Source organism: Lolium rigidum, chromosome 6 (genome assembly GCF_022539505.1).
Source record: "Lolium rigidum isolate FL_2022 chromosome 6, APGP_CSIRO_Lrig_0.1, whole genome shotgun sequence".
NCBI lineage: Eukaryota > Viridiplantae > Streptophyta > Magnoliopsida > Poales > Poaceae > Lolium > Lolium rigidum.
The window spans coordinates 123088520-123109151 of record NC_061513.1 but is presented as its reverse complement, the minus strand read 5'-3'; the positions used below and the strand labels follow the sequence as shown (position 1 = coordinate 123109151).

Below are 20632 nucleotides of genomic sequence, written 5' to 3'. Positions count from 1 at the left end.
AAAATTGGTGAAATTCTGGCCCTTTTCTAAATTGTGAAAAGACCAAAATACCCCTGGCCCCTATTGGGCCAGCCCACTAACCTAAGCCCATGGGATAGCCCACTAAGGCATGTCCCATAACGGGTCGGTGGCGCCGAAGCGGCCCACCTCGCTCACTCACTCGTCTCTCTCACTCGCTCGCCCTAACCCTAACCTCTCGCGACGCCCGTGGTGATAGCGTCGCCGCCATGGCCGCCGCCGTGCTCCGGCCACCTCCTGGCCTCCCTACCGTCGCCACCTACCTGATCTGGACCGCCGCGAGATGATCTATCGATCTGTCCGCGTGGTTTCTCCGATTTCCCCTTCTCCTGTCGAATCGCCTCCTCTCTGGATCCACTGGAGAATCGCCTCGGGCGATTTGGTGGTCTCCGGCGAACTCTCGTCCTCGCCGTCGACGTGCGCGCCCCCTGAGACCGACCTGGTGCGGTGCTGCTTGCAGTACCAGTGCCGTCGTCTCCGTGCCGTGCTGCTGTGGTGGTGTTCGTGCTCGTCGGCGTAACGCCGGCGCCTACCCTGGGTCTTGCAGCTGCTATGGCCGCGCGAGCACTGCCTCGCCATGCCATAGCCTCGCGCCACCAGGCTCATGTAAGTGATCCGCTCCATCTCCTTCTCCTCTCCATGCCTGTGCGCCTCCCAAGCTACTGTGCTTCTTCTTCCTCCTGTTCTACTGCTCTCTGGTGATCCTGTGATTGTACAGAGCCATGCAATTGCTGCCTAAGCTACCTGTGCTTCCATTTTCTGCAAGCTATGGCCAAATTACCAATTTCTAGTACTGGCCAGTGCTGCCTTGCTTGCTGTACCTGCTCTGTGTTGCTTCTCTATTGCTTCTAGCATGCTCTGATCTTGCTATGCTATGATGTGCTTGCTTATGGGCTTGATATACCATGCTGTTCATACTTATGGCTTGCTTAAGCTTACTGGCAATCTACACTTGCTTGTCTAGGTGTACTGCTGTGCATTTGTGACACTTGTGAATGTCAGTGATGTGTGTGAGGTGCTCTGTGCCTTCTGTGTAAGCCATTGATCCATTGGATCAACCATTCCTTGTTGGCTAGCTTATCTGTGTGGCTTGATTTGATTCAATTGATCTGTTTGATCAATTAAATGTCAGTGCTTGGTTGTTGTTTAATTCTGTGACTAAGTGAAGCATTTTCCTTGTTGATGCTGATGCTCAAGCATCACTATGCTACTGCATACATGTGCTGTTGCTTACTCTAGCTTACTGGACTTGATCCAGTGGCTATGATGCAGTGATTGTACTGTGTTGCCTTACAGTATGCTACTGTCATTACTTAGCATGGATCTGTGATATATTCATGCTTGAATAAATTAATTATGATGAACTGCTTATGCAGTGATGATTTAAATTATTTGCTTGTAGATGAATTTGTTGTTCATGATGATTTAACAAGCAAATGAATCTGAATCCAATTCTGGATGATGATGTTCTATAGTTGGCTTTACTTTAACTGGTGCTAAGTGTGATGTGACCTCAGTAGCCTTGCTACTGATTGGTTGCTCACCTATTTGGTTGGATCTTGTGGACTACTCAACTTTGCTTGCATGTTTGGGAATCATACCAAGTATGAATGCCAATATGCTTGCCTGTGATGAAATCTAGGGTTTTACTGATGGTTATGTGCCTAGGATTTTCTGTGTAGTCTATACTAGCTGCTAATCATGGCAATACCTCTACTGGTGCTATCTGTGCATCAGATCTTGCTTCTGTGCACAAGATCTGTATCTGGATGGTTTCTATTTTGGTGGCTCTTTTTAGACTAGCAGTGATCCCTTGGTGAAAACCAAGTGATGATTCACCCTGTTGAGCATCTGCTCACCCCATGACTGTGTCATGCATATTTTATGGATCAGATCCATTGGATCTCTCCAGGAACTTGGTATACCTTGTTCCAGCTCCTAGAATGAAATGTTTTGTTGTTGCAGACTTGTGGTTTGTGCATAGCCCTTCACCTCCAGATCCTGGTTGATCTTCTAGGTCACCATGATTTCTGGTGGGTGAGTGGTTGTGTGTGTTGGTTCTGTTCTTGGACAAGAACTGGATGAACTTTGTGCTGCTCTAGCTTCACCCTTACCTGGTGAATTATCCTATCTGGTCGACTGTCATGATTCTAGGGTTTGTGTTCCTTTTATATGATCCCTACTTCTATTCTGGCCATGACGCACAAGCCTGGCTTGCTTTGTGACTCAGCTCTTGCATTGCCTTGCTGTGACTTGCCCAGCACAAGCTCTCATATGCTGAAACTTGAGCCCTCTGTGGTGCTCAGTTTTGGTCTGCCTGATCCTATCTTGTGCTGTCCAGGTTTTGGACAAGCACAAGTGTGCAGTGACAGTGTACTCTGTCCAAACTGAATTTCTGTGATGTTTTTCACTCTGTCCAAACTGAATTTCTAACACTAACATTCTGGCTAGCACTTGTGATTCTATTTTGCAGGTTTGAAGTTGAATATGACCAGAAGATAATCTTCAAGTCATTTAGTCTAGGTTTTAGTTTAGGTCAAACTTGTAATTTTCCTTTTTCATTTATGTTTATTATTCCTCAATTCTTGTATCAAAAATTATTGTAAAGACATTGTATTCTGTGTTGAATTAAATATTGTACTTAATATTCAATGTGTAATTCAAAGTCATTTGATTTCATAAGTTGTGTTTGAATTGTGAATTCATATTTATATTGTGTGATGCTTATTGTTAAATTTATTAACAGTTGTCAAATGCAATCATACCCCAAATCAATCAGATACAAAAGAGATCATGTCGAAATTTCCCTAACTCACATTGCCTAACCCTAATTGCAAAATGAGAGAGAACCTCGATCCCTCTTAGGTTTAGTTGCAATAAGGCGCGAAAATTTCCCCCGTTTTGCGATGAAATGCACATCCCATTTCTAAATCTACCCTTCGTTGTTCCTATGTTCTGGGTTATTACAGTGGCGGGGCCGACCCGTCAGCGACACAGTTAATTTTAACCTAACCGTCGCCTACCTCGCGACGGAAGTTATTCGCGCAGTGACACACGGCGGCATCTTTGCCTTAATGGCAACGGAGGGGCAGGCGAGACGTCTCGTCGGTGCTGCGCTGCCTCCACGCGTAGCCGGCGTTCGCACGCCACCGCCCGTTTCCGCGCGATCTTCCCGCCTCTTCTCGCCTGTTCCCGCGCTTTCTTCCCGACGTCGGCGTTTATAAAAGGTCTCCCGGCTCAATGGTAGCCACCACACCCGCCGGCAACAAACACAGCCCTCGTCGCTCGACCGCCATCTCCTCCACCACCAGTGCCAATGGCGAACCGCCCCGGCGCTGGCCACTTCCCGCCGTCTCCTCCACTTGCAGTCCCGGAATCGCAGGTCGACACCGACCCCGCGGCCCGGGAAGAGCGGTGGCGTGCACACCGTCAGCAGCGGCGGGAGGCAATGGAGCAGCAGGTCCACCAGCAGCGTGAGGCGGCGCAGGCGGGGGATCTAGCGACGTTCTGCGCCCATGGCCCCGCTGCTGACGAGGCCGCGGCGGCAGCAGCATGGCACGAGCAGCAGTGCGACACTGTTGCGGCGTTCGACGCCTCGGCGGGAGAAGAGGCGCGCCGGCGCCGGACGGAGGAGATGGAGCAGCAGTGGGTTGACGAGCGCCGGCGCCGACGCGTTGAGCGGGATGCGATGTACCGTGAACGGCGGGAGGCGATCGAGCGCCGGCGGCAGGAGTCGATCGAGCGCCAGCAGCAGCTGGCGGCAGAGGAGCGTCAGCAGGGGGAGGCGGGCGGACCAGTTGGCGGCGGAGGCCGACGTGTTGGCGTCGATGATGATGGAGGCGCCAACAGATGTGGAGGAGGAGGCGCCAATGGAGGAGGAGGAGGCCGAGGCGGAGGAGACCGAGGTGGACGACGACAACGACGACGAGTTCGAGTGGTCCGACGACGACGGGCCGCACCCGGACGAGACGGCCGATCAGCAACGCGCGCTCGTCGAATCCTTCGAGTCGGAGAAGAAGCTCCAGGACGACGCCCGTGCCCGCGAAGAGGAGCAGATTCGTCGCGCCGTCGAGCTCTCCCTCCAGGCGGCGCAGCAGGGGAGGGCGGAGGAGGACGCGCGGGCTGGAGCGGCGGCGTCTGGCCACCGCCCAACGCAAGGAGAGGAGGCGCGCGCAGGAGGAGCTGCGGCGTAGGGGAGGCGACGACGGGGCGGGACCGTCGAACGCACCGCCGGGCGGTCAGTAGTCTAGGTTTAGATGAAATCTAGCCGTTTTCATTCAAACTTTGTAATATATAATCAAAATTTAATGAAAACCTTTATTTTCGTGCACCAATATTCATTTGGGAGAGGCGTTTGGGGGACGCGACTGGGGAGCGACGTCCCCCAAAGACGGCACGAACAAAACACGTCCCCAAACGTTCGATCTAGCACGGTTCGGGGGACGCTTTGGGGGACGCGACTGTAGATGCTCTTAGTGTATTAAGAGAATGTCAATTCCAAAATCATACGGTTCGAGTTTCACTAAACCGGGCCTGTTGTTTGCGGAAGTAGGAGTACTAAAATGTTGCGGTGATAGCAAATCGGCAAGTTCTATTGTTTAACGAACAAACAACAAACGATATGGACAGTGGCTAGTGGAAGTATCGAGTGGTGTCAGATTATTGATGGAACAAACAAAGGATTTTGTACAGTGGTCACCAACAAACAAACAAAATACTGTACATCGGACAGAGGTATAACCAGTGGTGACGTGGTCTCACACACAAAATACACAGTATATTGAAGAACAGAGGAAAAGCTTGCGTTAACCAAGTGGAGTGATAACATTCTCAATAAAAACAGGAAGGCAATAGAGGCACGTCATCTCGAGAATTAGGAGCAACAAAATGAAGAACACACGTAAGGTGGCCAAATTTTGGGGGACGATATTTGTGTTCAATATTGTAGAATTTTAAAACTTCGCGATATTTCTGGAAGTTCATTGTGTCCCAAAGTGTTTGGATATTCTGCGTTTAGTTCATCCGATGTCATGTCACAGTGACCGGCCTTGTTGTTTGGATGGCCTCGATCTAAATATCCAAAAAAGAAAATGCTATCGTGAACCTCTGAATTGAGACTATGTATATACTTTCTCTATTTTCAATTACAAGGTATTTTAGCACTTTAAAGTAGACTACCAAAATGTCTTATGTTAAGAAACTAAGGTGGTATTGCACATAAGCAATGCAACAGTCTTGATATTCTAATATCCGTCTGATAAACTTAGCTCTTCGGACCATATGGTTGTGGTTGACTCGCAAGGATGCTACCAGGCCGTGGCAGGAGTTCAACATCCATGCCCCTCCAAACAAATCTTTAGCGTGACCAGTACATTGCAGCTGAGAGATAGGTAACTACACTCTTTTGGTTGGATAAGAGGCTAGATGAGAGATGGATTAGAGATTCTCATCCTTACCTCTTCATCGTGGTGAGCAAGGAAGTTCTCAAATTTCGGACGGTGCAAGCGCTACTAGGAGCCTGGCTTGGAGATGTCGGTCCCAACCTTACACTAAGGCTCTAGGTGAGGTGCTTGCATTTGCCAATCGGCTCGCACTCCATATATTGGTCGATGGGAATCAAAATAAGTTCATGTGAACATCAGAGCCAAACAACGAGTTCTGGACAAATCTGTCCTATTTGTGTTTCTTCCACCACACTGTCTTTCCTAATGGGTCTTACATACCAGGCGCTTGCGGCACAGGCCAGCTGCGCTATGCGGTTGACCTTTTTCTTCGGCTTCATTTCATGGGTTGGGCCTTTTATGTTTTGGGGCTTTACTACATTGTGTATGTGTGATAAATACAACAGTATTAACATAAGTTTATTCTACATGACAATTAAAATGATATATCCACAGTTTTTCTATACGTAATTACTAACTTTTTACATTGTATGTACCTAATAATCATAACGGTATACACAAAAGTTTTATCTACCCTCAAATTACTAGGGTGTCACAGTGTATACACATGAAAATTTACATTAGGATATACATGTTTTTTCAGGTCAAAACCGTTTACATGAATTTAGGGTGGCATATACAATTTTTTATCCTACATGAAATTTGCTAGGTATTTTAGACTACATTTGTTTTTAAAATTGAGGCAAAAGATTTGCCCCATTCAATTAATTGAAAAGTAGTTTTGCAAATTACAACAAAGGCTTTAAAAGTGGATACACCATGGATTACTCTCCTGGCATTATTTCACTCAAACATTTAGCTCCCAAGGCCACCCAAAGGTTTGCCTCTTTCTTGATATATTTTTAAATATCATCATCGGATTAGCTTGCTTGTTATGGAAGGTTCTTGCATTTCTTTCGTTTCAAATCTCCCAAGTTACTATTAAAGTGAGGGAGCCCATTGCTTTTCGATTTGGTGAAGGTGAGCCGGTCATACGAAGCCACCAATTCTCAAGCAACATATATACTTGCCCAATCTTGAACATCAATAGAAAAAATCCCAAGCAACTTATTGATCAAGTCATGTAGTCTAACGGTGTAGCGGCAATGCGTGAACAAGTGTGCCGCCGATTATGTGGTTCTTTTGCATAAAGGGAACAATCCACAATTTGGCTACCCTCTTCTCTCCAATCTACACTACAAGAAAAGTTGCCATGGCCGACGAAGTTGAAGTCGCGCCGTGGTTGCTGGTGTACCATGGCCGACGATTTTGGGTCTGTTCGTTGTGCATGTCAAAACGTTTTTTTCTCGTTTTTGAGGCCACCTAGCCCGACGAAAACGGCCAAAACGTTGCGTATGGTGGCCCGGGATGTGGTGCATCTCGAATTCTCGGGTTCGCCGGCCGAGTCAACGCAAATCCGCACCGCCGAGGGATGTAGGGCCCAGATGACAGCCTCTCTGGCACTGTTTTTTTTCTCGATCGCGCCATCTCGTTCAACGCTCTCCGATCGAGCCGTTTACGATGCAGGATCATGGGTCCCGCATGTCATCCTCTATGAACCAAAATTCTTTCTATTCTTGGATTTTGTTTACCCCCTGATTTCTGGCTACTTCCTTTTTCTTTTGATCCCTTACCGCCTTGGAAACGTTGACACCGCTGCTGCTAATTGGGACCCGCATGTCATCCTCTATGAGCAATCAACTTTCTTTTCTTGGAGTTTTTTTTGGCACCTCAAATTTGGTCACTTGCCTTTTTCTTTCGATTCCCTGCCGCCTCTCAAACGGTGATACCGCTGCTGCTAAATGGGACCCGCATGTCATCCTCTATGTACTATAAAACTTTCTTTTCTTGGATTTTTTTGGCACCTCATATTTGGTCACTTACCTTTTTCTTTCGATCCCCTGCCGCCTCTCAAACGGTGAGACCGCTGTCTGCTAAATGGGACCCGCATGTCATCCTCTATGTACTATAAAACTTTCTTTTCTTGGATTTTTTTTGGAACCTTATATTTGGTCACTTGTCTTTTTCTTTCGCTCCCGTGCTGCCTCTCAAACGGTGATACCGCTGCTGCTAAATGGGACCCGCATGTCATCCTCTATGCACAATCAAGTTTCTTTTCTTGAATTATTTTTGGCTCTTGATATTTGGTCACTTGCATTTTTCTTTCGATCTCATGCCACGTTGAGGACCCTGCAGGCTCATGGGACCCGCATGTCATCCTCTATGTACTATAAAACTTTCTTTTCTTGGATTTTTTTGGCACCTCATATTTGATCACTTGCCTTTTTCTTTCGATCCCCTGCCGCTTCTCAAACGGTGATACCGCTGCTGCTAAATGGGACCCGCATGTCATCCTCTATGTACACTCAAGTTTCTTTTCTTGAATTATTTTTGGCTCCTGATATTTGGTCACTTGCATTTTTCTTTCGATCTCATGCCACGTTTGAAACGTTGAGGAACCTGTTGGCTCATGGGACCCGCATGTCATCCTCTATGTGCTATAAAAGTTTATTTTCTTGGGTTTTTTTCACCCTCTGATTTTTGGCTATTTCCTTTTCCTTTTGATCCCCTGCCGCCTTGGAAACGTTGAGTAAGCTGCTGACTCATGGAACCCGTATGTCATCCTCTATGTACAATCAACTTTCTTTTTCTTTTGATCTCAAGCCGCATTTGTAACGTTGAGACCGCTGCTGCTAATTGGGACCCGTATGTCATCATCTATGTACAATAAAGTTTCTTTTCTTGGATTGTCTTTGGCTCCTGATATTTTGCCACTTGCCTTTTTCTTTCGATCTCATGCCGCCTTTGAAACGTTGAGTAAGCTGCTGGCTCATGGGTCCCGCATGTCATCCTATACAAACAATAAAAGTTTCCTTTCTTGGAGTTATTTTTGACCCCTAATTTCTGGCTATTTGCCTTTTTCTTTTAATCTCCTGCCCCCTTTGAAACGATGAGGACGCTGTTGGTAGGTCGGTCCCACATGTCATCCTCTGTGAACAATAAAAATTTCCTTTGATGGATTTATTTTGAACCCCTAATTAATTTCGGGATATTTCCTTTTTTTCCTTTGATCCCCTGCCGCCTTGGAATCGTTGAGGATGCTGCTGCCTCATGGGTCCCGCATGTCATCCTCTCAGAACGGTAAATATTTCTTTTCTTGGATTTTGTTTACCAAATGATTTTTGGCTAATTTTTTCTTTCGATCTCCTGCCGCCTTTAAAACGTTGAGAACGCTGCTGGCTCACGGGTCCCACATGTCAGCCTCTATGAACAATAAACGCTGAGGATGCTGCTGCCTCATGGGTCCCGCATGTCATCCTCTTAGAACGAAAATGTTTCTTTTCTTGGACTTTGTACCAACATATTTTTGGTTTATTTTTTCTTTCCATCCGCTGCCGCCTTTAAAACGTTGACGACGCTGCTGGCTCATGGGTCCCCGATGTCAGCCTCCCCGTACAAGAAACATATGATATCTTGATTATTTTGCAGACAATAAACAGTGTATTGCGCTCTGAGCTATATCAAACGGATAATTAAATCTTTATTTTTACATAAAAAAACTTGTATGTTGAATCTCCTTGTTTTTTTGTCTTTGCGAAGCATAGGACTTTCCTGTTTTTTTTAGAAAATTCGGAACTTTCCTGTTTTGGAGTGGGCTAAAATTGTGCGAGTCAAAAGGCCAAGCAGGATAGTTCGAAGGCCCAGATGTCCAGATGCAGCCCAATTGAAATCTTTCTTCTTGGATTTTTTTCACCCCCTGATTTCTGGCTACTTCATTTTTCTTTTGGTTCTGTGCCGCTTTGGAAACGTTGAGACCGCTGCTGCAAAATGGGACCCGCATGTCATCCTCTATGTACAATAAAATTTCTTTTCTTGAATTATTTTTGGCTCCTGATATTTGGTCATTTGCCTTTTTCTTTCGATCCCGCGCAGCCTCTCAAACGGTGAGACCGCTGCTGCTAAATGGGACCCGCATGTCATCCTCTATGTACAATCAAGTTTCTTTTCTTGAATTATTTTTGGCTCCTGATATTTGGTCACTTGCCTTTTTCTTTCGATCTCATGCCACGTTTGAAACGTTGAGGAACCTGCAGGATCATGGGACCCGCATGTCATCCTCTATGTACTGTAAAACTTTTTTTTCTTGAATTATTTTTGGCTCCTCATATTTGGTCACTTGCCTTTTTCTTTCGATCTCATGCCACGTTTGAAACGTTGAGGAACCTGCTGGCTCATGGGACCCGCATGTCATCCTCTATGTACTATAAAAGTTCATTTTCTTTGTTTTTTTTCACCCTCTGATTTTTGGCTATTTCCTTTTTCTTTTGATCCCCTGCCGCCTTGGAAACGTTGAGTAAGCTGCTAGCTCATGGGACCCGCATGTCATCCTCTATGTCCATCAACTTTATTTTCTTGGATTTTTTTTGACCCCCTAATTTCTGGCTACTTTCTTTTTGTTTTGATCTCAAGCCGCATATGAAACGTTGGGATCGCTGCTGCAAAATGGGACCCGCATGTCATCCTCTATGTAAATAAAGTTTCTTTTCTTGGATTATCTTTGGCTCCTGATATTTTGTCACTTGCCTTTTTCTTTCGATCTCATGCCGCCTTTGAAACTTTAAGTAAGCTGCTGGCTCATGGGTCCCGCATGTCATCCTCTACGAACAATAAAAGTTTCCTTTCTTGGAGTTATTTTTTACCCCTAATTTTTGGCTACTTGCCTTTTTCTTTTGATCTCCTGCCCCCTTTGAAACGATGAGAACGCTGTTGGCAGGTCGGTCCCACATGTCATCCTCTATGAACAATACAACTTTCCTTTGATGGATTTATTTTGAACCCCTAATTAATTTCTGGATATTTCATTTTTTTCTTTTGATCCCCTGCCGCCTTGGAATCGTTGAGGATGCTGCTGCCTCATGGGTCCCGCATGTCATCCTCTCAGAACGATAAATGTTTATTTTCTTGGATTTTTGACCAACTGATTTTTGGTTTATTTTTTCTTTCCATCCCCTGCCGCCTTTAAAACGTTGACGACGCTGCCGGCTCATGGGTCCCCGATGTCGGCCTCCCCGTACAAGAAACATGTGATATCTTGATTATTTCGCTCTGAGCTTTGCAAACGGATAAATTAAATCTTTATTTTTACATAAACAAACTTATATGTTGAATCTCCTTGTTTTTTGTTTTTGCGAAACATAGGACTTTCATGTTTTGTAGTGGGCTGAAATTGTACGAGTCAAAAGGCGTCCAGCACGATAGTTCGAAGGCCCAGATGGCAAGATGCAGCCCAATTGAAAAATATCTTTTCTTGGATTTTGTTTTGACCCCCTGATTTCTGGCTACTTCCTTTTTCTTTTGATCCCTTGCCGCCTTGGAAACGTTGAGGCCGCTGCCGCTAAATGGGTCCCGCATGTCATCCTCTATGTACAATAAAATTTCTTTCTTCGATTATTTTCGGGTCTTGATATTTGGTCACTTGCCTTATCTTTCGATCTCATGCCGCCTTTGAAACGTTGAGGAAGCTGCTGGAGCATGGGTCCCGCATGTCATCCTCTATGAACAATAAAAGTTTCCTTTCTTGGAGTTATTTTTTCCCCCTAATTTCCGGCTACTTCCTTTTTCTTTTGATCCCCTGCCGCCTTTGAAACGTTGAAGACTTTGCTGGATCATGGGTCCCACATGTCAGCCTCTATGAACAATAAACATTTCCTTTCTTGGAGTTATTTTGTACCCCTAATTTCTGGCTATTTTCCTTTTTTTCTTTCGATCCCCAGTCGCCTTCTAAACGTAGAGGACGCTGCTGGCTCGTGGGTCCCAGATGTCAGCCTCCATGGACAATAAACCTCTCCTTTGTTGGATTTATTTTTCACCCTCTAATTTTGGCTATTTCCTTTTATTTTGATCCACTGCCGCCTTGGAAACATTGAGTAAGCTGCTGACACATGGGGCCCGCATGTCATCCTCTATGTACAATCAACTTGCAAGATTTTCGAGCGAAAGAGCTTGTATTAGTGGGACCCATATGTCAACCTCTATGTACAATAAAAGTTTCATTTCTTGGATTATTTTTAGCTCCTGATATTTGGTCACTTTCCTTTTTCTTTCGATCTCAAGCCGCCTCTGAAACGTTGAGTAAGGTGCTGGCTCATGGGACCCACATGTCATCCTTTATGTACAATAAAGTTTCTTTTCTTGGATTTTTTTTACACCTGATTTTTGGTCACTTGCCTTGACGCTGCTGGCTCATGGGTCCCACATGTCAGCATCTATGAACAATAAACCTTTCCTTTGTTGGATTTATTGTTTACCCCTAATTTCTGGCTATTTGCCTTTTTCTTTTGATCCCCAGCGGCCTTTGAAAACGTTGAGGAACCCGCTGGCTCATGGGACCCGCATGTCATCCTCTATGTACTATAAAATTTCTTTTCTTGGTTTTTTTTCACCCTCTGATTTTTGGCTATTTCCTTTTTCTTTTGATCCCCTGCCGCCTTAGAAACGTTGAGTAAGCTGCTGACTCATGGGACCCGCATGTCATCCTCTATGTACAATCAACTTTCTTTTTTTGGAGTTTTTTTACCCGCCGTTGGATTGAAACGAATGGTGGATGGGAAGCCTCAGGTCACGCTGCGCCCTGTGAACGTGGGGGCACTGGATCTCTGTCCAGAAGATAGATGATGATCATGGTAGTAACCGGTATTTAATGTGATGATGATTTGATTTTGCACTCGGCCATGAACAGAGGTACTAGTACGGTCTCACAATTTTTTATCATTATAGTTGGACCTTAGCCAAATTCAAAATCTCATAGCGGCAAAACTTCCCGCCCACAAAATACAAAAATTTCACACGCTTCCAAATTCCCATTCTACCCCTGTGGAGATGACAACAAAGTCGGTTGGTGGGGGGGGTCTGCCCGTCATTTTTTCGATCACCACCTCCCTAGCCCGGAAACCCTCCCAAAAAAAATTCATTTCCCTCAGACCACCCACCGGAACTTCCCAAGTCCCTCTCTCCCACCTCCACGACCACCGCACCGGAACATCCCCACCGGACTTCCCTGGCCTACCCGAGGCCTCGCGATCCTCGTCATCCGGCTGCCTGCCGGAGCCGCTTCATCGACGCCGTCATCAACCGGACCGGATCATCCCCGCCGAACCTCGAAACCATATGCTCATCCAGCAGTCTACCGCAGTCGCTTCAGCCTGCGGTATCGTCCACCCCACCGGAGCCGCTCGCCGGATCCGTCGTCCACCGCATCGGATCTTGCTCACCGACACCGCCGTGCATGAACCGGATCCGCTTCACCGGCGTCGCGCATGATCTAAACTCTTCTACTCGTCGCTTTCCTATTGCTTGCCTCGCAAGTTCTTGTTTAATCTTGGGGGAACTTGTTTGTGCTAACGACGCGCCGTTACGTTTTTGCAGATGAGATGAGTAACCATGAAGTGTAATGGCCATCTCTCCAACCCCAAGTAGCACATGTTGCGTACTTCATCACCGGATCTATCAACCCCAGGAAGATCTGCTGTGACTCCCACAGAGTGCTTCTCCTAATGTAAGTCCCTTGTTTTAGCGCCATGTTCTGGGTTCAGATGCTTGTTTGTCTGAAGCTCTTTTAGTTCATTCCTAGCTATGACCGTAACACCTTGCTATTTTCTAGTTCATTGCTAACTTTAAGCGATTGAACATTTTGGTTTGCATTCCCTGCTCTGTAGATGTAGCCATCATAACTTCTATCTTACTTAGTCGTTGTTACAAAAATTATAGGTATTATAGTAACATCTGCTATTATTTAGTTCATGGCCAATTTTAAGTAATTGCACATGTTGGTTCGCATTCCCTGCTCTATAGCTTTTGGCATCGTAACTTCTATATTTGGTTTACATTGCCTGCTCTGTAGATCTAGCCATTTAACTTTATCTTGCTCGGTCGTTGTTACAAAAATTATGGCCTCGCTACTATGTTGTTTGTGCCAATTTTTTACTCCATGAACATGTTGGCTTGCATTCCCCGTACTACGAGTGATGCCATTGTTTTGTATCTACTTCATTGTAAGCTAACAAAGTAAGGACTTAGTTTGGCATGCTATCACTCGCTATCTAGCCTGTAGTACAAATAAACTTGTCATATTACTAGATAATAATTTTGCGTGCCATCTTGTTCTTGAAAAGCTGCATTATTGACTTGTTTCTCTGACTTGGCATGACACTCACATATGGAATGCTGAACATATTGGTTTGCATTCCCTCTTATACAAGTTCACAGGTGATCCCACTATATTCCGTATCCGGTCCATCCTAAGCTCCAGACATTAACTATCCTCTATGTGTTGCTCATTACAAGTTTATATCCCGAAACATCTTGATTTGCATCCCCTTCACTATAAGTTCAGGAGTATTATTTAGTTCACGGCCAAAATGAAGTAATTGCACTTGGCACATGTTGGTTCACATTCCCTCCTCTTTAGCTTTTGCCATCGTAACTTCATCTTGCTCAGTCGTTGTTACAAAATTTATAGCCTCGCTACTATGTTTGGTTTACATTCCCCGCTCCGTAGATGTAGCCATCATAACTTCATCTTGCTCGGTCGTTGTTACAAAATTTATAGCCTCGCTACTATGTTGTTCATGCCAATTTTGTACTCCCCGAATATGTTGGTTTGCATGGGACTCGACGAGTAGTAAGTCTCGTCGTTTCATTCTAACATGCTCGTTATATTGGTCGTTGGTATGCGGCATGCACTCTTTGTTTGCTTATTGTGCGCATTACAATGATCTTGTTATAACGACGAAATGATGACTTCCAAATTCTTTGGCAAACAATATTGTAGTGTATTTGCCTTTCCATTGTTGCTGTCTTAACTTGTAATGTCTTTGTTTCAGATATAGGTGCTGCATGGACAACTTAAAAGATTGCCGGATCGCTTCATTGTATTGCTAGGTTTAATTACCATTCAATTTCGCTGGGTTCTGTAATATTTTTTTCAAAGCCTTGCAGCTGATGTAATATTTAGTTAGTTTTTATAGTTCTTTCGCGCATTTTTTCCTTGGTGCTTGTGGTAAGTGAGGCTATCCGACAGAAATCAATGCTGCGTCAATATTCTAAGTATCTAAATCACGAATTCCCATCCCTTAAACGGCCCAATTAAGCGAAATCACATATGTGCCGGCCCGCAAAATCCTAAAGCGCCTATTATGCCGGCATATAAACAGCAACTAAACGGGCTGGCCCACTTACTTATTGGGCCGACCCACTTGATATATGGTGGACCCCACACACTAATTGGGCCGGCCCACTTACTATAAGGTGGACCCCACAAACTACCGGGCCGGCCCACTAACTAGTTGGGCCGACCCAATTGCTTTTGTGGTGGACCCCACATACTAAATGGGCCGGCCCTTTAAGAGGAAAGTGGGACCCACTGTGCTTTTGGCCCGGCCCACTATCTTGTTGGGCCGGCCCACTTGCTATATGGTGGACCCTACGTTCTAAATGGGCCGGCCCTTTAACAGAAAGTGGGACCCACATGTGCTTTTGGCCCGCCCACTATCTTGTTGGGCCGGCCCACTTGCTACATGGTGGACCCCACATACTAAATGGGCCGGCCCTTTAAGAGGAAAGTGGGACCCACCCGTGTTTTTGGCCCGGCCCACTTGCGTGTTGGGCCGGCCCACTTGCTATATGGTGGACCCCACATACTAAATAGCCGGCCCTTTAACGGAAAGTGGGACCCACTGTGCTTTTGGCCCGCCCACTATCTTGTTGGGCCGGCCCACTTGCTATATGGTGGACCCCACATACTAAATGGGCCGGCCCTTTAGCAGGAAAGTGGGACCCACCTGTGCTTTTGGCCCGCCCATTTGATCTAATGTGGACCCCACGTACTAAATGGGCCGGCCCGATAGCAGGAAAGTGGGACCCACATGCTAATTGGGCCGGCCCACTTGCTTTAAGGTGGACCCCACTTGGTAAATGGGCCGGCCCGATAACAGGAAAGTGGGTCCCACATGTTTTGTGGGCCGGCCCTTTCCCTGTTGACCGGTCAAACGAGTGCATTCGGCCCGGCCCACATGCTTAGTGGGCCGGCCCATTAATGTTTTGACCGATCAACCTTATAGGTTAGGCCCGGCCCACGTAACTAATGGACCAGCCCAGCTATATAGTTGACCGGTCAAACTAAGTCGCCGGCCCGGCCCGCAAACTTAATGGGCCGGCCCGCTTAAGACGTGGCGGGCCTCGTGTGGGCCTACCATCTACCACGGGGTTTCGGCGGTTAACGCCGTTAACCGCCAATTAACGGCGTCCGCCACGTGTCGGCTTGCATGACGTCGGCAGTCAACGGGCTCCCGGAAACACTTCGCAACGGTCCGATTTTCCGTGGCGGAAGGGCGCCCAAGCGCGACGGACCGAAAAAATCGTCGTAGGACTTTGCTCGACGCAGTTTCGACAACAGAACCCATATCGTCGGGTTAGGCCCATAGGCGACGAAAAATACCCCTTAGCGGACGATTTTGAGACGTTGTCTATCAGAACTTTTCTTGTAGTGCTATCAGCGGTCCAAAGCCTATTTTGGAGGGGAAGCCATGCAAAGAACTTGGTCTTTTAAGGCGCCCAAATCTTCCAAATGATTATGTTCATATGGTTGGAAATTTGAGCCAAAAATTATGGTTTTTAAGCGGAGGCCACCGAGTATTGACCCTCACCGAGAGGGTCCAAATGATGTCATGATCAATATCCTCAACGAGGTGTATTGCTTGAAGGAGTCCAAAGTGCCACAAATTGCTCAATGTGCGCAAAGGTAAGCTCATCCATCTTGATTTGCATTACCCACCTATTCTCATGCAAAGGCCTTTTTGATGTACCATTTTAGCCTAGATATGGTGTATGCTGGTCGGATATGTAATTGACTACACGTATGTACATTGATGCCCTTATCGAAAAAAATGTACATTGATGCAGGTGAGTGTTTTCGTCATGGTCCATCCAGGTCTACCTCCTTCATTGTAATAATCCATCAACTGATGTTTTTGCCCCTTACATTTTTATTTTGCTTTCTGCTAAGTAGTATGGGATCTTCCTGCTGTTGTTTTCATCTGCCCCAGGTTTCTTCCTTCTTTGTTGCTCTTGATTTCTCCGTTCGTCAGGTGGCCATGTACGACATCTTGTCGATAAGATGTTACATGGGCTTGTTTTTCTTATTCCCTGGTCTGTTTCTTGGTTTTGGCCCACGCAGGCACAGACTAGAATTGGACAAAACTAGGAGTAACATACCGGGACAGAGATTTGGTGCACATGGGCACCAGTGATCTCGTTTTAAAAAAAATTAAAATAATAGTTTTGAGTTGTAAAAAATTCTGAAAAAAATCCACAGATAGTCAATGATATATCCCACAAACGGGAAAAAATACAACTTCAAATACTTAATATTTTGAGCTACACAAAAATGACAAAATTGTAGATCTAAGTAGTCATTTTCAAATCTCCAAAATATATCAGAATTTGTCATTTTTGTCCAGGTCAAAATAAAATTAATTTCGGATTGGGATTTTCCATGATTGTGGGATGTATCATTGGTAATCTACAGAATTATTTTCATGGTTTTTTATAACTTGTAAAAATATTTTTCAATTTTTTAACTAAGCGAGAGCACTGGAGCTCGTGCGCTAAAAGCACTTTTCGTAACATACCGTTGTTTTTTGTGGTTACAAACGTTTTTATTATTGACTAAACAAGCAGGAGCGAAAATCCTGTGGCAAGCACGATATCCGCAATCTACAAACCTTGATGTTATGAAGCATGCATGTGGTCAAAAAACAAAAACAAGGAGGAGCGGAACACAACGCCCCTGTGTTATTTTTTGTGAAAAGTGTTGGTATTATAGAAGAAAAAGGTTGGACTGTTTGGTGAAAATAAAAGCAGCTGGCTGCCATAGACTCACCCCAAATCTATTATATAGTCAGGAGGCTTGGAAGTTGAGGAGAAATTAGACATAGAAGAGAGTCGAGCATGTTGTGGCAGCACATGGCGATTTTGGTGCGGTGGTGTTCTTCGAGTGATGCGAGTTTTAGGGTGAAAGTTTAGGTTATTGGTAGAAACCTGACAACTGTAGTGTTTACGAGCCTTTCCTTGTTTTTGAGATGTAATCATATTCGACACATGACAACATATATCGCGAGACAAAAGGTAAACTGCATTTAAAAATAGACATTTCAAGCTAGTGCAGTCCATTAACATTCAAGTGTACACCTCCTGGTTGGTGCAAACGTTTTATCAGTTGCTCATAGCAAATAATTCATGTTCTTTGCCAACATGGTTTCTCGAGACGACATTGTTTGAGAAAAATGTCAGAAACGAGCACACAGCTCCGTGATGACTAGTGCATAAAGTCTCAAGAGCTTGAGGCAGTGGTGGACTTTGTTGTGTCCTCTGAAACGCAAGGAGACGACTCGTACGAACATCCAGCCTGCGATGGAGAAGCAGAGTACTTGCTCCTCTTGCTCCCCCTGTTCCTGATGTCCTCGATCATCTTGGACACCACCGCCATCCTCGGCCGCTCCTTCGGGTCGTCGGCGGCGCAGAGCAGCGCCACCTGGAGGAGCGCCACCATCTCATCCTCCGCGCCCCTGCTCCGCAGCAGCTCCATGTCGAACACCTCGGAGGTCCACTCCTCCCGCACCACCGTCCGCACCCACCGCGGCATGTCCACCTTGCCGTCCTCCGGCGACCGGCCCGTGAGGATCTCCAGCAGGATGACCCCGAAGTCGCGCACGTCCTGCTTCTGCAGGGCCTTTTCAGGTGGTGCCGGCACGAGCAGCTGGAGCATGGCGAAGTCGGCGACACGCGCGTTGCCGCCGGCATCAATGAGGATGTTGGAGGAGGTGAGGTGCCGGTGGGAGAGCCTGGAGCCGGACGCGCCATGGAGGTAGGCGAGGCCTTGCGCCGCGTCCTGCGCCAGCTTCAGCCTCGTCTGCCAGTCCAGAGGGACTCGTGCCGGCCCCCGGTTCTCTGCTCAGTCGTGCAGACATTAGAAACCATAATAACGTGACAAGTTTGCAAGTTGGACGTACGGCTGATGAGAGACGGAGAGGCTACTGACCATGGAGGAGACTGTGGAGGCTGCCGTGGGGGATGTAGTCGAAGACGAGGAGAAGCTCCTCCGCCGACGCGTAGAACGCGCGCAGGTTGACGATGTTGGCGTGCCGCCACGAGCCCATCTCCCTCACCAGCTCCCTCCGCCTCCTCTCGTCCTCCCGGGTGGCGCCCTCCCTCCTCCTCAGCCTCTTCACCACCACCGCCTCGCCCTCCGTCTTCTCCACCACCCCAGCGTGGTCGTCGCCCACGTCGTGTTGGCCTGCCATGAACACGCGGTACGTCGTCGCGGCCGCGCCTTTGCCCAGCATCTCCGCGGCCCCCATCATGAGCGCCCTCACGTCGAACTCCTCGCAGCACCCGTCGAAGCGCACCGTCTCCTCCCGCGACGCCGACGTCGAGCTGGTGCGCGAGCTGGCGCGCGGCGGCGCGGGCTTCTTCTTCTTCTTCCACCACAGCACCGCGCACAGCGCCGTGGCGATCAGCGTGGCGACAGCCGCGCCCACCGCCGCCATGATCATCACCACCATCCACCGGTAGCGGGAGCTCCTCCTCCCCACCTGTCCGCGCGTTGTCTCGCCATCGCCTCTCCGCTGCTGCCGGCTGCACCGGCGACGCATAGGGGCGCCGCAAAGCTCGGGGTTGCCGGCAAACGACGACGCGGGGAAGGCCGCCGCGAGGCGTTTCGGAATCTGCCCGCTCAGGTGGTTGCCTGAGACGTTGAGCTCGACAAGCATTGTCATCGCTTCCAAAGAGGTCGGCAGGGGGCCGACGAACGAATTGCGCGCGAGACGCAGCGTCACGAGAGCGCGGAGGCGACGGCCGATCTCGGGCGGAATCGCGCCGGTGAGCCGATTGCCCGCGAGGTCGAGGCGGCGCAGGTGGCGGAGCCGTAGGATGGACAGGGGAAACCGCCCCGAGAAGGCGTTGCCGGAGAGGTAGAGGAGCTTGAGGTGCGGCGCCACGGGGGAGAAGTCCACATCGTGGAGCGATCCCGTGAAGTTGTTGTTCTTGAAGCTAAGGAACGAGAGCGCCGGGAGATCCGCGAGCGCGGCGAGAGCGCCGGCATCGCCACCGAGGCCGAGGCCTTCAAGAACGATACCACGGACACGAGGGGGGGCGAGGGAGGAGGACCGCTGGCAAGTGACTCCACGCCACTCGCCGGAGCACGGATCGGAGGACTCTGTCCAGGAGTCGAGCGCCGCGGTGCCATGGCCGGCGCATGCGGACTTGAACCCGAGCAGAGCCACGGCGTCGGAGATCGGGACAGGTGAGGAGACACAGGCAGCTGCGAGGAGCGCCAGCATGATGGGGAGCACGCGTAGTGCCATGAAACAAAAGCAGAGAGAAATGATAAGATGGAGGAAAGCTAGCTGTTTGAAGGAGGAGTTTGATCGAGAATGGCCAGAATGTATGGAGTACGTCGCAGACCACGGTAGCACAAGCGATGGGGAGACGGAGGAGTTGATTGTGCAACGGCCGAGTGCGTGATGAAGGATTAATGTGAGAGGTCCAGGAGGGGAGGGCGCGGGGGTGATGCATGGTGGCGCGGGAACGTGAGCGGCGTGAGCCCATTTGTCCTTCCAGGGAGAGAGCGGAAACTGCTGGGCACGCACAGCGCTCATCGGAGCAACGGACGGTTTCTGCTTAAAATCTGCGCATAGAAACAGCAGGCAGCGGCATATTTAGCGTCTTGTTTGCGTCAATGGCAGTGGGAAAAAGACCAAACGATGCAATGATCACCGGTCAGCATTCACTCACTGAATAGCTGGTGATTACTGTTGAAAGCCTGGCGATGGCTGATAGAGCTCCAGTAGCGTCCCCAAAGCGTCCCCAAACAGATTTGAAGCGCGTCGGACCAAAAAACGGTTCCAGCCGCGTCCCCCAAAGCCGAATTTTGTCCGGCGCGCTCTGATACGGTGTCCGACGCCCCGAGCCCGTCCCCGCCCCACAAGGGACGCACCGGGGACGCCGGACACACCGAAAAGCAAGGCGGGGAGTGGCGGGGCCGACCAGTCAGCGGCACAATAAATTTTAACCTAACCGTCGCCTACCTCACGACGGAAGTTATTGGCGCGCAGCGA

General features: G+C 48.0%; 1 protein-coding gene across 1 annotated transcript; it reads right to left on the bottom strand.

The window, feature by feature from the left end:
* Nucleotides 1-17847: 17847 nt before the first annotated feature.
* On the bottom strand, nt 17848-19879 carry LOC124666619 (probable leucine-rich repeat receptor-like protein kinase At1g68400). The gene is made up of 2 exons (XM_047203962.1): nt 18556-19879; nt 17848-18464 (listed from the first exon to the last, which is right to left on the bottom strand). Exons 1-2 carry the CDS (start codon nt 19877-19879, stop codon nt 17848-17850), a joined length of 1941 nt encoding a protein of 646 aa, XP_047059918.1.
* Nucleotides 19880-20632: the final 753 nt, after the last annotated feature.